Source organism: Patella vulgata, chromosome 6, assembly GCF_932274485.2.
Source record: "Patella vulgata chromosome 6, xgPatVulg1.2, whole genome shotgun sequence".
NCBI classification, from domain to species: domain Eukaryota; kingdom Metazoa; phylum Mollusca; class Gastropoda; family Patellidae; genus Patella; species Patella vulgata.
In genome coordinates this window covers 19,727,372-19,744,619 of record NC_065884.2, presented here as the reverse complement: position 1 = coordinate 19,744,619, position 17,248 = coordinate 19,727,372, and the positions used below count along the sequence as shown (strand labels likewise).

The 17,248-nt window shown below is 33.8% G+C and overlaps 1 protein-coding gene across 1 annotated transcript; it reads right to left on the bottom strand.

Annotated features, from left to right (window-relative positions):
• Positions 1 to 844: 844 nt before the first annotated feature.
• LOC126824733 (polymerase delta-interacting protein 2) lies at positions 845 to 9,647 on the bottom strand. Its single transcript, XM_050554076.2, has 11 exons — positions 9,516 to 9,647; positions 7,950 to 8,013; positions 7,404 to 7,501; positions 7,197 to 7,296; positions 6,905 to 6,974; positions 6,506 to 6,622; positions 5,574 to 5,710; positions 5,041 to 5,058; positions 4,477 to 4,602; positions 4,036 to 4,115; positions 845 to 3,763 (listed from the first exon to the last, which is right to left on the bottom strand). The coding sequence occupies exons 1-11, from the start codon at positions 9,596 to 9,598 to the stop codon at positions 3,646 to 3,648; spliced, it is 1,011 nt and encodes a 336-aa protein (XP_050410033.1). The 5' UTR covers positions 9,599 to 9,647; the 3' UTR covers positions 845 to 3,645.
• Between the last annotated feature and the right edge of the window lie 7,601 nt (positions 9,648 to 17,248).

Below are 17,248 nucleotides of genomic sequence, written 5' to 3'. Positions count from 1 at the left end.
ACAAGCAAATATGTAAACTAAGTTAACTTCGAACCTTATCCAATTAAATATTTTTTTGTTTGGACAAATATAACAGAACAATGGATTTAGACTCTTAACTTGATTTTTATACTGGAATCTCGCCAGTTTAATATCGTATTCATTTCTATAAACTACACAATAATCGCAATTTAACCTATATAAATCATGAACTCTTTTCTTAACATTATCATTAATGTCCATCAAAGTGTGAAATGTGAGACATGAAGCGTATGATTATAATGCATGACAAATCTCGACTAAACAAATGGGAATTCAATCATTTGCGGAATTTATACGTTATCTTGGTTTGTTTTGTACACCAAAGAACGTATTGAAGATAAACGAAGTGTATGCATGGGATTTTTCGGGAGGGTAGGTGCTCATTGACAAACACGACAGTTATGGAGGAAGAGTTCTTCATTCCTAATATTTATATATCCAACATTCTAAATATTGTAATGCTCTTTATCAACTAAATACACTCGTGTATAAAAGAAGAAACCCGACCCTATTCTCAATTTTAACTGATATAATAATATCTTTATTTTCAAAGGTGGGCGTTGTGTTGTGATTAATTCGGCGAATGATGCCTCGCTGCCCTTTCTAGATCGGTTTCTGTCCTATCCATTAAACACAATCACAAAGAAAATCGTTTTTCTTTCTATATACAAAACATACCGGTAAATGAAAATAAAAAAAATTACTTACAACAATGTCAATATTACGTATGGGGCGGTGTGGGTGGGTATATTTGAACACCTTCTGGCCCATTTCTCACCAAACTGTTATTTTTTCTGCTAGGTATTCAGAAGAAACCCATTATTGCGATTTATTTTTTATTATTGTAAGAATTGTACAGTCCGATGCAAATCGATAAATTTGCGTGCTGAAATCAACTACCAATTTTTACCAAGTATATAGTAAGAAACTAATAGATCATAATGGCATTTATTGGAAATTGATTGACCAATAAAGATTGATTCATAGCATTTCACTCACTTACACAATTGCTGTCGACAATTTTTCTGATTACCCCCGCTATCCCACCTAGTTTCTGTCAATCATATTCCAGACTTGAATGGCATGCTTAGTTTTAATCAAAGTATTGTGATGATTAATCAAATTACTGTCAGGTGTCACCCTGCCAATTGGTTCAGTAATTGGCATATCGATTGCTCTGAAGGTGACAATGCGAGTTCATATAAAAGATAGGTTGCCAGGCATAGAAAAAGTAACTACACAATTACCATTGCTGTGACACACGCGTTTCAATTTGTTTTACTACATGTGGTATATACACTATAGCCTATAGTTCAGTGAGTTCTACTGCAAAACATCTTACCCAAAGAAGGCCAGTGCTTGGGTTTTCGACAGTAAAGTTATTAATCAACTATGACCATTATTCCAAGTATTTAGTATTAGTCATTGCCAGCTAGTTGGTTAATTTATAGTATGTCGCCAAGTAATGGCCAATCTAGGATAAATACAATCATAATTCATGTTTTGATAAATTGAACCATATGTTAGTCCCGAAATGACTTAGTTTGTGCCGAGTGGACGTTAAACCCCATTTCTCTCTCTCTCCGGCAACCAACAAATTTTACAATAAGAAATGAAATGAAGTTTAACATCCTACTGTTCTGCTGGGCTAATGAAGACGGGCATACGTCATACAGTGTGCTATGGGGAAAATTTTGCTTGGACAGGGACACTGTGGCCTACTCTTATATCAAATTCCAATGTGTACATGGGACCTCACTTTTTCGTCCCATCCGCCATTCGAACAACTAGACAGCTGTCCTTGTCAGGCCCTCCGTCCTGCATCCTTTCTCGGCCAATGCAGGGACCCGACCTCTAGGCTAGCAAGCCAGGGTCTTACCCACCTAGCCACTGTGACCCCCATCTTTGTACAATAAGTGGCAGAATAAATTCTGCCCCCCATTTTACCATAAGAGGCAGAATAATTTTCATTATGACAACAAAAGGGTCATAAAACATCCATTATATGTGTAATTCTACATATCATGGTTATAATAAACAGATGCAACAAAGTGGATAAGGAAATTAACAGAAATTCTTGAATTTCATAACAGTGTACTCTTCTCGTTAATGCATTAAGGATATATAATGAATTTAATAGTTTCCCTAGGGAGTTCATAAAATTCTACAAAAAAATCAAGGGAAATTACTCACTGAAATTCAAAAGCTTTCATTGTATTTTTATAACAGTGTTATATACAATTTTTATACAAGAATAATATTTATAAACATGTATAACTTATCATACTTATATCCAAATATGCCAGGAGTTATTTAAACACAATTACTTTTCCAGGCATTTTTAGATTCCAATATTACAAAATACTAAATATATGAACACATTAACAAATATTTACACTCCATAATAAGTCAGAACAAAAACAGTTATAGAGAAATTGACACAGTCGGTAAATAAATCATCAATCTGAATTACTAAAAGTTTCTTGTTCAAATGAGACTAGGGTCAAACCCTGACTCCCATACCACTGCAGTGTAAAACAATGTACCACCTTACTATGGAGCTGGAGCTGAGCATGACGTTATCACAGCCATCTTGGTATTGTTCCATCATGTCAAAAATCAAAGTCCATAAAACATTGCGCAATTGTCCAAGGAACAAGCATGCCAACCCTACACTTGTGACCTGTTTTTGAAAGAATTAAGTCCAAAATATTGTCTCTTGCCTTTAAGTGTCTAAATGGAAATGCTATATCTTGAAATTTTATGTTCCATTTAGGCAGATACTATCAATCAGAAAAAAATTTGTGTTCCTCAGTGGAGGTTAAAGTCATTTATTGGTGATGGCTCTTTTCCATATTACTTGATCTACAGAGTGGAATAAACTAGTTCAAAACTCCACAGATGTCCAACACCCAATCAATTTAACACGGACATGACAACTTATCTGTTTCCAGTATACTATTAGACACTTTTGTTTTATGGGCTATGAACATGTTTTGTGGATTTAAAGCTTTATAAATGGATATATTGTAATACTATTAAACCAATAGAAAATAGCTTTATAAAACATGTACATGTATTAGCAATAATTAACAAACAAAGACCTTTCTTAAATTTGAAGCCGAAAAATCTCACAAAATAGTAATATATATATATATATATATATATATTTACAAACAAATAATGAATTAAGTTTGTTTCTCATTATTTCAGTTGGTTTTCCTTTAAATTCAGTCAATTTAGGCATTTAAAAAAAATAAATTGGGATTTAGTTGTATGATTTGCCAAAATTTAATATTATCATTTTGTTAAAGATATCTTATGCCATGCAGCTAAATCTGAGATATAGGATGTTTCATATAATGCGATCACATCATAAGATGTTATTCTGGTTTTTACTTCATCCTTGAAAATCAGCAGTTGATGATGAATCAATCAATACTTTTATCTATTTAGCTAGTAATAAACAGTTGTTTGTTTTTATGAGCTCTATAAAGTTAGATAATATCAGATATTATAATGTATTAAGTAACCAGACATAAATAAATAAGCAATGTCGAATCATATGGTGATTAACAATCTCCAACAATATCACAAATACCAGCGAATTATAACAGAAATAATCTAACTTCCGAGAAAATCATTTGGATTATTTATTTCTTCTGATTTACTTTCCAAAGAAAATGGTGGAATTTTACAGTCAAATGATGTACCATCTCTCCTCTCCATTTTAAAAGTTCCCCTGCAAAAATAGTGTTCAATTATAGACTAAAATTAATAGCAGCTAATTGATCCTGAATTACTTATTTTTGATATATCGAAACTGTACACAAAACACAATTCTATGGAATACAGTAACTGTATTGTGTAGTTACATTTTAATTACTAAATGCCACCGAAACAATATATTCAAACTACATTAGATTCAAAGTATAGATATTTTCAAAGATCAAACATAATTTTCTGGATCATGAAATAACAGTAAAAAAAATATTTTGCAGCTAGATTACATACCACATATGACCACTTGGAGCCTGTAAAGCAATGTGACTACTGTATTGAAATGCAGGCTGTTCAGCTGATAAAATAGGCTCCTGAAAAAGAAAGTTATGTCTGAAGAATACAGCTGAAAATTAAAATCTAAAAAGCTTGAATGAATTTATAAATTCAAGAGTAAGGTAGTTTTATATAAGCTCAGCGTAACTAGATCATTTCAAAACAAAAATATGGTAAATCATTTTTTTGTACCTTTGATAGAATGCAGAAGTATTTAACAATGGGAAGAAAAAAACAGCAAAGCTAGAGGAAAGCTACAAGGTCTTTGGGAAAAAACTGGGAATCCAGAGGAAAGCTACAAGGTCTTGGATGGAACATACTGACTGATAGCAGACTGATTGCAAACAGAATATCTGCAATAAAGCACCATAGACAAATGAATATAAAAATATATCTTACATGTCCGCCAACTCCTCTTGCTCTCACTGTTTCTAATGTACCAGATAATGAAAATATTCTCCAATGTCTTTCACGTAACTGGACTGTTTCCTCTCCAATATTCTCTAACCTTACACAATATCTCCACTGTAAGTATAAAACATAGACTCTTAAACAACACAATTATACACCCATCAGATTATAAGACAAACAATTCCATTCAGTAAAAAAATATAATGGAAAAACCTGTTGACCTATAGAACCGTTACATGGTTACTGTGACAGCAACAACATCCCAATTAGCTTATGACTATAAATTTCAACAGAATTCTTGCTTATCAGCAAGTTTAAAAAAACTTACACCAAAAGCTCTAAACTGTCGAGTTCTCAAAAGATGTTGAACAGATAAACAGAACCATGCCAGAAAAATGATCCCATAATCATTTCCAGTATTTATTACCACAAATTCTTAACAACTGTTTTTTGCAGAAGAAGAAAGTTATCACGTAGAATTCTAGTTATTAAAGCAGGGAGTTGTACATATTTTTGTCAAGTTTCATATGTTTAAGAGCTAAATTTACTTACCCAGTAGATCTTTGTTTCCTGAAAAAAAAAAAGAAAAGTAGAATTTGTCTTTCTGTGTAAAGTGATATTGTAACTAAATCCTTTTTGAAAGGTTGGGTCTTTCTTTTTTTTGGTGGAAAAGGGTATAAATCTGCTTTGGTTGGAAGGATTTGAAAGTGTTTAAATACCCTGGACTGTAATTGTATGTGAGGTTTTCTTGAGCAGTGAGAATTTATAGATTTCTAACATTGTTCCCCATGATGATAGAGAGCATTTCTTTTTTTTTGTCGAGTCCAATGTACTCTTAATACATGTTGAAGTTTTCAGAAGTCTGAACAACAACACTTTCTTATATTACTTAACCTACATCTCATGAAGAATGGTATGACTGTAACTTGTATATTACTTACCCTACATCCCATGAAGAAAGGTATGACTGTAACTTGTATATTACTTACCTTACATCCTATGAAGAAAGGTATGACTGTAACTTGTATATTACTTACCCTACATCCCATGAAGAAAGGTATGACTGTTACTTGTATATTACTTACCCTACATCCCATGAAGAAAGGTATGACTGTTACTCGTATGTTTTCTGTTGTTTCTCGATGAACATCTGATAATTGTAACCAAGGTTGAATTTTATCTTGCCAAACTCTTAATGTTTTGCTTGTCATAAAAGATGGTGCTGCAACAAACAATAAATGGAAATCTTTGTAAGTCAACTGCGATACTGATGTCTGAATCCCACAATAAATAGATGACCCTCGTTAATTACTTGCACATTTATCTTTTTGTAAAGTATTGAGCAATCAAATTGCTACTCAGTTTTAACCACAGCAGATAATGATCTTCAATGAACTTCGAGTTTGCTTAGCCAAAGCAGACAATTCTCATCAATAAACCAAGTCAAGACATTCACCTAACAAACCCCTACATCAAGTTGGAACATTCTACCTCAATTAGAAGCTGAGTTATTGTGTTACAAAAGTTCAATGATTGTCCGAAAGGCATCTATTTGTTGCTATTAATGATGGATAAATCTTAATCTCCATGGACAAGATATTAGATATTTCTCAAGTTTTAAAAGCAGACTAACAACACATTTTAGTGTGTAACAACACATAGTCAAAAGAAAAATCGTGAGCGATCAAACAAAATGGACAAATCCAATGGCAATTAATCAAGACCTTTTATATCATTCTTATAATCTTTTAGAGGGATTTAGTAACTGGAAAGAGCAATAAACTATAACACTAATGTAAAACAACTACTAATTAATTTGTACGACGCTTTGAAGGTTGTTCTATCACATTGCCTTGATAACGTTGAGAGAATAACCCTCAAAACGTCACCAAGAAAATTTAGTAGCTGTTTTCAACAAGTAACAGTATGTCATAATTTATTACCATTTTAACAGTTTTCGATCACACATGAATTGTTGAAAGGTAAAAAATTCAAACTCAGATGTAACGTTACTTACACGCTGTACTGCTTTCGGGATCATGCACTAAAAATTGATCAAAAAGATCATGTTCTATGGGTGATCTTTCAACACTCATGTAGGGTAAGATATCTTCGTGAGCAACATGATCTAAACCTTAAATAAAAACACATTTGTTAATAATTTGTGATAAGAAAATATAATTTCAAATAAATGTTATATTCCACAAGCCTGTATCACTAAAATTATGTATCAGGAGTCAGGACTGAGTGGAATATAACTAGATACGAACAGTACCACCAGAGTGAGGTTCTATTTACATGTCTTACAATAGGCCAATTCTTCAGGCAACAGGGCACAGTAGAAGACAGTAAGGTATTGTAAGTGTTCTAAATTAGCTTCCATTGCAATGTATAACACAATAGCTAATTCACTTACCTGGTATAGTATATAAAGTTCGGGTATCGTCTGGATTGCTTAAAAATGTTACAGCTTCAGTTTGTGTTCTCTGTAATAAAAGTATTAATTAGGGTTACAAAACTTTATTAATGAGCAAACACCTTATATTCATATCATATAGTTAGTTACTACATTTAAAACTCACAATCTTCATAAAAGTTATATCTATTGGTCAAGTAATATCTATTGGTCAAGTAATATCTATTGGTCAAGTAATATCTATTGGTCAACATGATACAGAATATAAGAACATTATGAATAAAAATCTTACAATATGTGGACTGTCTCTAGAATCAATGAGGACTTGATAATGTAGATGATTTTTACCCTTCACCTCTTTACCAATTGATGTTGTCTGTTCATCCACACTTCTACAAATAAACAAATTAAATTTCATAATCAGTTCATCTCTTCTTCTAAAGTAAACAATTGTTTTTTATAACCAGTTTAAAAATAGAGAAGATTTATTTGTTCTTACTTTTCTTCTGTTTTTGTAGCTGTGTCTCTGTCATAAACCCTTGCTAACCATGGAAACAGGACAATACCTCTATACCCGAAAACTTTATGAAGAAAAAGCTACAAAGATTAAATAAATTATCATGTAACTTATTACATTTGCAGTATTTATTGGTAGATACTGTAGGGATTTAAATCCTGTTTGAAAAACTGAATTTGATTGTCTTGAGGGACGTCTCAAGTCCAATCCTTTCACTAACATTGTAAAATTTTCAAAAATTTAAAATAAGATTATTGTATATTGCATTCAGTAAATGCATGCAATCCAAGGCACGGAATGATGACATGGTATCTATTGAAGGGAAGCTATTTGGATTGGTCCAAATCACAGAAATGTTATCCAATTCTTTAAAAATATTTCATCATTATTATTTGTCATATTATAGGACACACATAAATACTAACTCTTCAAATATTTAGATATTTAATAAAAAAAAAAAAATTAACATCAAGTAGGCCTAGGCCTTCTACCGGTACCATAGGCTATAGACCTTAATTATAAACATACCTGACCAGTTTCGTAGGATTTTCCATGATCTTTAGGAGTTTCTAGAAGACCAACCTTTGCAAGTCTGTAAATAAAGTACAAAAGGAATATAAGTGTAGGCTATGATATTTTTTTAATCTTTTGCCTGTAGTAGTAGTCTATTTTCCTAATCTACTTATTCAAACCTTTTGCAATATACAATGATGGTGCCATTTTGTTTATGGAACTGGTCATCCTACTGTAAGATAATGATTAGATAAGAAAATTTCATCTCACAACCATGTGTGTCTCAAGATTAGAGATGGTACTATAGTTCTTTCTGTCAGGTGCAGATGTGATTCACAGAGTACTTAATTGAGCAAAACTGTCAATTTTTTTCTTCAAAACAATGATTGATTATTGTTATTACATTGCTGCCACATGCAACTACAATTAAGCATATAGTCATACCTGACACGGTACATACCACCTTATCGAAGCGATAATAACTGGCTTTTGCCAGCAATTTAAATTTGACATCTTATCGTCATGAAGGAGACGCTAATATTTATGTTGTGTACAACAGCCAATCAAAGTACCAACCTGATACAAGTTGCGCAGGACTAATGCAATGTAATTATGAATGTCTGTATCAATTTTTATAAAACAAACGCCTGATTCACTTTATTGACGATAGTTGTGTCACTAGTTTGGGTAGCGTATGTTTATTAAGTCCTACAACAGTATAAAATTAACTTATTTCTAAAATGCTACATGGATTAATAACGAAACTAAGTTTAACCAAAGGCACCCAATCATAGCTAAAAACAAGCACACCAGTATATCTCATTGTTTTTAGCTACATTGTACGTTCTTGTAGCTAAGGCCTATAGTATTTATACTATGATAGGTGCACTACACTAGGAGTAGGATAGATAAGAAACCTCATCTCTCAACCCTCCGTGTTTCGAGATAAGAAATGGTACTATATAGTTAGACGTAGCAAAGCCCAACGCAAATCACATCGGGCATCAGTATGCAAAACTGACAATATTTTTCATCAAAATGACGATTGATTATTCTAATCTTATTTATAATATTTCTGCCACATCCAACTACAGTACAATTAAGCATATAATCTTACCTGAAACGGGTATAAATCATTGTATTTAAAATCGAAGTGAACAGCATTTTTAAACGGGACATGGATGACGGTGGATGACGGTGTATGTCGGAAAAAAATAACGCTTCATTAATTTAAACGCAAATAATAATATGTGGAGTTTAGGCGATAGTTGTGCCACTACGTACATTCACATTGGCCTCTGTAAGTTTAATTAGTCATAATAGTATAAAAGTATCTTATTTTTAAGATGTTACATGCATTAATAAAGAAACTGAGTTTGCCACTTGGAACTAAAGGCACCCAATCGTAGCTAAAAACAAGCACATCAGTATGAGTATGAGTATATCTCAACGTTTTTAGTTACGTTCTGGATCGTATTCGTAGTTCAGTTACCATAATGTCAGTATCAAATGCTATAGCGTTTGGGGCACTTTTATTTCGGAAATTTTAACACCTTGTCAAAAGTTACACTGTTTACTAACCTGGTTGACAAATAACGGTGGCAGACAGGCTTTGAAGGAGCTGCAACGAAAATATTAACAACCTTTCTGAAAACCAATGCCATATTTTTTTACAGGAAGCACTATCTTATTACCTCCCCTGGCGCATCCAGAAGGAGACAACTCTTTACTATTCGGTGATTTGGAGAAGACATCATCCTGTTTGTGATATTCACTAACTTATGTTGTATCAAATATAATCGAAACATATTTTGGAATAACTGAGATATGAAATAAAAACAATGGATGGGCAGTTATAGTTTTACTCTTAGTCTACCGAGTATTTTTACGTAGTCATAATTTTGGCTTTTTCCAAAGGTTTCCTTATTAAAGTCACTTAAAGGGACAATAACACTCTTGCTGGCTTGAAAGCTCCAGAAAATAAATAATATATCTATCTAAGTACTAGATGTTTAAGTGTCCTACCTGTTGTGTAAATTATCCATTACATCCTATTTTACTTGTCCAGAGGGTTCGAAAATATTTTTAAATCGAAGTTTCATTTGAAAAGGTTTACGTTAGACGTTTCAAACCATTATGTTGTGTTATGTATTCACATACATTTTATTATGTGTTGGCCTATTAAAGTGGTATGGCCTTATTAATACGAAATCGAGGTTGAGGAAAGATAACTCTCGAGTCAGGAGTTTTTGTTTTTCTTGCTGTGTCGTTGAAGCGCTCGAATAAGATGTGATTGTGATTTTGCTGTAAATAACTTATGTCTTTGTGTGGTTCTCAGAATACAATTAATGGAGATGATTTTTGTGTATTAACTTGTTTGTTCTACCACCATTGTGTTACACCCCCAAATACACAATATGGTGGAGATGCTAAAACTTGTTGCTGACTGCTGTTGAATGATAAATTTCTCAATGAAACCACGTGTTTTTTGGTGTTGCCATTTCCTACCTTTGAAGGCCAACAATCAAGTCATCCTGTTTATAACATTGTTGAGTACCTGCCTATCGTTTGCTTGATTCCCTACCTGTGTAAATATGTCGACCACATCGATGTACCACTATTCGTATATTAATGATTTTGAACAGACACCTGCCATGTATCCAACTTCACCAGTACCATCTCCGCTGACAACTGGGCCACCATTACTGACTCCTGTTCGCTCAACTCAACACATTGATAACCAAGTACCAATTCCCTCTAGCTTACCAACAAAACTTCATGACATCAGTATGGTTTCAACCTTTTCCGGTGAAGAAAACCCAACATATTTTTTAGAAGAGTTTGACTCGTTTTGTTTACTTCAAGGACTCACAGATCGACAGAAACTTGCTGCTTTCCATTTACAGCTGAGAGGTCCAGCCCGTATTTGGTATTTACATTTACCTCCTGCTTTTAAACTTTCTTGGCAGTCCTTTGAGAAGGTGTTTACTTCCAAATATACAGCCCAGGTCAATTTTGCCGATTCCATAGTTTTCCACCAGCCTTTTTATTTACTAGCCAACCAGTCAATAGATCAATACCAAAGTTTTTTGATTGAGAAGTCAGCCAATTTACACAAGAATGATCAAGAACTTATGTCAAAGTTTATATCGGGCTTACCTCCTAAATTAGCTTTTTTTGTAAGAGCCGGAACACCTACAACACTTGAACATGCCTACAATGCTGCTAAGATGGGTGAAGCCTATGGCTACCGGGACAGTTTTGCCAATTCTCAGCTGCCACCAGGCCATATTCAACCAAACGTCATACCGCCTCACATACCAATTCCTGATTTTTCTCAGCCACCTCCCACCAGTACCGGTAACAGTTATCAGTTTTTACAACAACAAATTAATGATTTGACAAATCTCATACAACGTTCTCAGCCATTTCAAGGCCTTCACCAAATCCAACACCCAACGCATTATACCAATGTACAGCAACCAACCAATACTTACCCACCATCATCTAAAGTTTGTTATACTTGTCATGGTGTTGGCCATTTTGCCCACAACTGTAACTGGACACATAATGGATCAATCCGCCCGGATCTTCGCTGTTCTACGTGTCAACAATTCGGTCATTCCGCTAATTGTTGTAAACTTCAAAAGCAGCCGGGAAACTTGTTCCGCTCAAGGGCTCTAGAGCACAACCCCTTGAGCTCTGCCAATCTACAGCTTCAAGCTCCAGTGCTCCCCAAGTAAACCATTTTAAATATCTACCACTGAAATTTAAAACTCTAGGCCTCCCAGTGACCATAGCTGGATTGTTGGACTCGGGCTGTTCTGTCAATATTATTTCTTCTCATCTATTCACCAAGTTACCAGTTACCAGTAAATCTACACTTACTACAACCGATACTCATCAACTTACATTAGCCAATGATCAACAGGTAAAAGTACTTGGAAGTACTTATTTAACATTTTCATCAAACTGTGGTTTTCACAGAAACATTTTATTTTATGTGTTAGAAACTTTGTCACAACCAATCATATTAGGTACTACATTTATGGTTTCGGCTAGAATTAAATTAGATTTTGGTGCTCTTTCCAGTCAATCCAACTCATATAAAGTGAAATGTGCCAAAACTCTTGTTTTACCAAGCAATACAGAAACTGTTATTTGGGGCAAAGTGCCACAACATTTGTCGTATGGTATTCAAGGCATGTGTACTCCTCATCAGCAATTGTCCCGAAAGAATGTTTTAGGATCTCGAAGTGTGTGCCTAGTGTCGTCAAATCGAACAGTTCCTCTCAAAGTACTCAACTTAACCAGTCACCCCATAACCCTTTTTAAAGGATGTGCATTAGCTGACTTTAACATATTCGATGACTCCTCCAAAGTCACACCTATTCTTTCTAGTACTGATACTGCTTCACCTCATGTTCATGAATCAACAAATAACACACCACCTTTTGTTAATAATATTAATGATTCACATCCCAATTTTTTTGACAGTCTCAACTTTTCCAATACCACAGTCAGCCCTGCTGAATTACCTGTCTTGATGGATTGTTTGTACTCATATCAAGATATTTTCATTACTTCAGAAAATTCTGATTTAGGACTTACCTCAATTGTTGAACATCAGATCCATTTGAACCCTGATGCAAAACCAAAACATCAGCGACCTTATCGCTTACCACCTGATAAGAAGGAAGTATTACGCCATCAATTAGCTGAGCTTGTCAAGCAGGGTATTATATGTCAAGTTAGTAATACCGATCATCTACCTATAACCAGTCCTATAGTATTGGTTTCGAAGCGAAATGTTGATAAATCTGAATACCCTATTGGTTCAAAAGAAGCTAGTTTATCACAATATCGTTTTTGTGTTGACTTTCGTTACCTCAACTCTCAGACACAAGATTTCAACTATACTATCCCAGATTTGCAAGAGCTAACAGAATCATTTACTACTACAACACCTAATTATATAACATCTATTGACCTAAGTAGTGGATTTTTTCAAATGCCATTGTCTGAAGAGTCCACTAATTATACAGCATTTTCAACTTGCTTTGGAACGTATAAATTTTTACGTCTTCCTATGGGCCTCAAAACCTCACCAAATTCTTTTCAGCTTATGATGGACAAAATTTTACACGGTTTGACATTTAATTCTGTGTTATGCTACCTTGATGATATCCTTATTTATAGCTCAACATTCGATCAACATATCAAGGATATAAAAGCTGTTTTTGATCGATTACGTACAGCTGGCTTAAGACTTAACCCGAAAAAATGTGCTTTTGCTCAACAAAAGTGTAAATATTTGGGACATGAAATATCTGCTGCCGGCATAAGCCCACCCAACGATCATGTGAAGATTATTCAAGATTATCCTACTCCTAAAACTCCCAAAGAGTTGCGCAGATTTCTCGGAATGTTAAATTGGTTTAGGAAATTCATTCCCAATTATAGTGCTCTTGCTACTCCTTTGCACAGTTTATTAAAGAAAAATGTGTCTTATAATTGGGACGAATCGCATCAATCAGCGATTGATAAATTAAAAGAGACATTGTTAAATTCCAAAGTATTAGCTTTTCCTCGCTATGACCTACCATTTTATTTAAGTGTCGACACTTCCAGTCTTGGTATCGGTTATATGCTATATCAAATCCATCCAGAGTCAGACTTTAAGGACAAGTTAGATGACAAACAACGAACACGAGTTATTAAATTTGGCTCGAAAAGCCTTTCGAAATGGCAGCAATCATATGGTCCTACTAAACTGGAACTTTTGGGCATGACCTCAAGCATTTTGGATTGTGCTCCCTATTTACGTGGTCGTCATTTCACAGTAGAATGTGATCATCAAGCATTACAGCCATTATTTCAAAAATCTCTTCGTGGTGCCATCTATGATCGGTGGTTAACCATTCTTCAGCAATTTAACTTTGATATTAAATATAAACCAGCAGCACAGATGACTGTTCCTGATGCTTTGTCCCGTTGTTTCGATAAAACTGTTAAACATTCCGATCATGTCAGTCCATCTGAAGATGACCCTTATTTTCCATATATTCCAGAAGCTGTTCCTAAAATAACTTTGCCCGGTGGTGTAGATTTTCCAAATTTGTTTTGTGCGGATTCAAATGCTGAATGTAATCGTGTTTTTGTGGATTATACTGATCAAGACCCATTATATGATGCTGACACAGAAGATTGTGATATTGATGAATTTTTAGTTAATAATGTGCCTTCCAATTATGAACAATGTGCTGCAGTACATAATTCATGTATTCCTTCAGACACTTGTGAAACTAGTGATAATCTAACTCATTTCATGCCGTCCACTACCGACTGTTGTGATATTAACTTTAGTGATTATATACCTGTCAGCTCAACTGATACCGCACCTATTGATTCTATATCAGTTGAGAGTATATTGTTAATGAAACATTTTAATTTTAGTCTTTCTGCTATGGCTGAATTACAATATAGTGATCCATTTTTAAAGCATATTATAAATTATCTTGTTAAAAATGTTTTGCCTGATTCTCAGTCTCAATCTAGACGATTAATTGTTGAAGCCAAAGATTATATGGTTTTTGAAAATGTTTTATTTCATTCTAGAACTGCAATATCTAAACGTTCCAAAACTTTAAATTGTTATCAACTTGTTGTGCCTTATGTCTTAGTTCAAGAACTTTTACTTTTATACCATGATTCTCCTTTAGGTGGTCATGGGGGGATACAGGATACTGTTGACCGCATTAAAGAGTCTTATTATTTTCCTAAAATGAGCACCCTTGTCTCTGACTATGTAAAGTCTTGTCATGCTTGTCAAAGTAGAAAGTTAACTAAAGCACATACCAAAACAGCCATTGTTGCATATCCTACACCACATGCTCCATTTGAAGTTTGGGAAGTAGATCTTTATGGGCCTTTACCTAAAACCCCTAAAGGAGATTGTTATGTATTCACCGCTGTTGATATGTTCAGTAAGTTTTTAGTTTGTTATCCAATTGCTAATACTGATTCCATAACTGTTAGTTCAGCACTCTTTAATTTATTTTCTAACTATGGTGTTTGCCATACGTTAATAAGTGATAAAGGTAGAGAATTTATTTCTAAATGTACATCTGAAGTTTGTAAACTTTTGTCAATACCTCAACAATTTACTCCTAGCTTTATGCATCACTGTTTAGGAGCTTGTGAACGCTTACACAGAACTTTGGCTGAGCGGTTAACTCCTTATGTGTCAAAAAGTCCTTGTTCCTGGATTGATATGTTACCTGCAGTTGTTTTTTCCATGAATAATTGTGTTAACTCATCTTTGGGGTTTTCACCTTTTGAAATCATTTATTCCATGCGTCCAAAATTTCCTTTAGCTAATTTTTCAGATAGTTCTCGAGAAACTATACCAAGTGATATTAAGACATTTATAAATAATCAATCTAAGAAACTCAACTTCATTCGCCAGCAAGTTGAAAATAATGCTATTAAAGCACATGCTAGAATGTGTGATAGAGTTAATGCTAAAATTAACCCTTTAAACATTGTTGTTGGTGATTATGTTTATTTAAATGTCTCTCCAAAAGGTCCTGGTCAGAAATTACAAAATAAATATTCAGGCCCTTATGTTATTTATACTATTTGTAGTGACCATATAGTCGATCTTAAAGATCCAACTTCTTCTAAACTTATTCGTAATGTCCATTGTGATCGTCTTAAATTGGCTTATATCAGGTCACCTAACCCTTCTTCTTATTTTCCTGGGAGTGTTATCACAAACATTAATCAGACTGTACCAGAGCAGTCAGACTCTGATTTACCCAGTGAGAGTATTTTACAGCCTAACCAAACTTTAAGTCAGCCCATTACTACAGATGGGTTACCTACACCTTGTAAAGACTCTCATAATATTCAACGTGACTCTTCAAGTTCCACTATGTGTAGATCACGAATCCCTGTTCCAATAAAAGACATTCAACCCTCCCAAAGTGGTGTTCGTAGAAGTGTGCGTTCCAGACGTAAACCTATTAGATTTCGTGATGCAGCAGTGGACTGTAGTAGTATTTCGCATAATAGTGACTCTGATGGTGGTTTTCATAAAATCCAACGTGTGTTAGGTCAACGCCTTAAAGGGGCGAAACCAGAATATCTTGTTCAAATTCGTGGTGAACCAGCAGATCAGGCTTTTTGGGTCTCCGGCTCTAAGTTAGACCATCGTGCCAAATTATCAATTCAAATGAAACCACCACCATTCATTTAGTGATAAACATGTGTATATTTACTCATATTGTTTTACTTCTGTATGTATATCATATGCACGACTTTTTTATGCAGTGTTATGTTATATTTTTATATGTCTAATTTTTTTTTATATACGCTCACATGTTGTCTAGCAACCTATCTTCCTAGGATTATTTTCTATAGTTACCTATACATGTAGGCGTATATATATATATATATACTGTGCATGTAAGACAGTATTACTTATATCCCAGTTGGATATGCTTTCAGTCTATTTTATTTAATTTTTGTAAATGTTATTATTGCAATACATGTAGTAATGTTTATTGTCTTACATGGCATGTTATCTTATTCATCCATTTATCTCATTATACCTAACTTCATATGTCCATGTTCTTGTTGTTTTCCCACACAATATGTAACTCAGGTGTTAAAGAATATACATGTATATATTTTAATGTCCTTGCTATGAAGGATATTTTTCAGGGCATTGTTGCCAATATTGTCCACTTTTATTATCCTCTTTGTATTTTGTTTGAACTGTTTACATTTATCGGTCTTTCTTTTGTCAATTTTGTTATGTATAGTACTCCTGATTATGTTTCAAGATACTAATAGTCTCAACACAAATCTTTTATCATCGGATTTTAAACAAAATTATTTTGTTTTTTTTTGCCGGCGGGGATGTTATGTATTCACATACATTTTATTATGTGTTGGCCTATTAAAGTGGTATGGCCTTATTAATACGAAATCGAGGTTGAGGAAAGATAACTCTCGAGTCAGGAGTTTTTGTTTTTCTTGCTGTGTCGTTGAAGCGCTCGAATAAGATGTGATTGTGATTTTGCTGTAAATAACTTATGTCTTTGTGTGGTTCTCAGAATACAATTAATGGAGATGATTTTTGTGTATTAACTTGTTTGTTCTACCACCATTGTGTTACACCCCCAAATACACAATAGTTGAATTTTTCAAAATTTTTAAATAAAGTGTGTTAAGATGAAATTTGTATCATCAATTAATTGAAATATTCTAAAATAGTACAATTTGTTGATCAGAATAAAGATTGGGAC

What these genes read in the sequence shown, in the direction of transcription:
- LOC126824733 (XM_050554076.2), bottom strand. Translation starts at nt 9,598, where the DNA reads ATGGCATTGGTTTTCAGAAAGGTTGTTAATATTTTCGTTGCAGCTCCT. An exon ending in AATCCTACGAAACTGGTCAG is followed by an intron (nt 7,502 to 7,949) that starts GTATGTTTATAA and finishes TAATCTTTGTAG; the next exon opens with CTTTTTCTTCATAAAGTTTT. An exon ending in CTAGAGACAGTCCACATATT is followed by an intron (nt 6,975 to 7,196) that starts GTAAGATTTTTA and finishes CTTTTATTACAG; the next exon opens with AGAACACAAACTGAAGCTGT.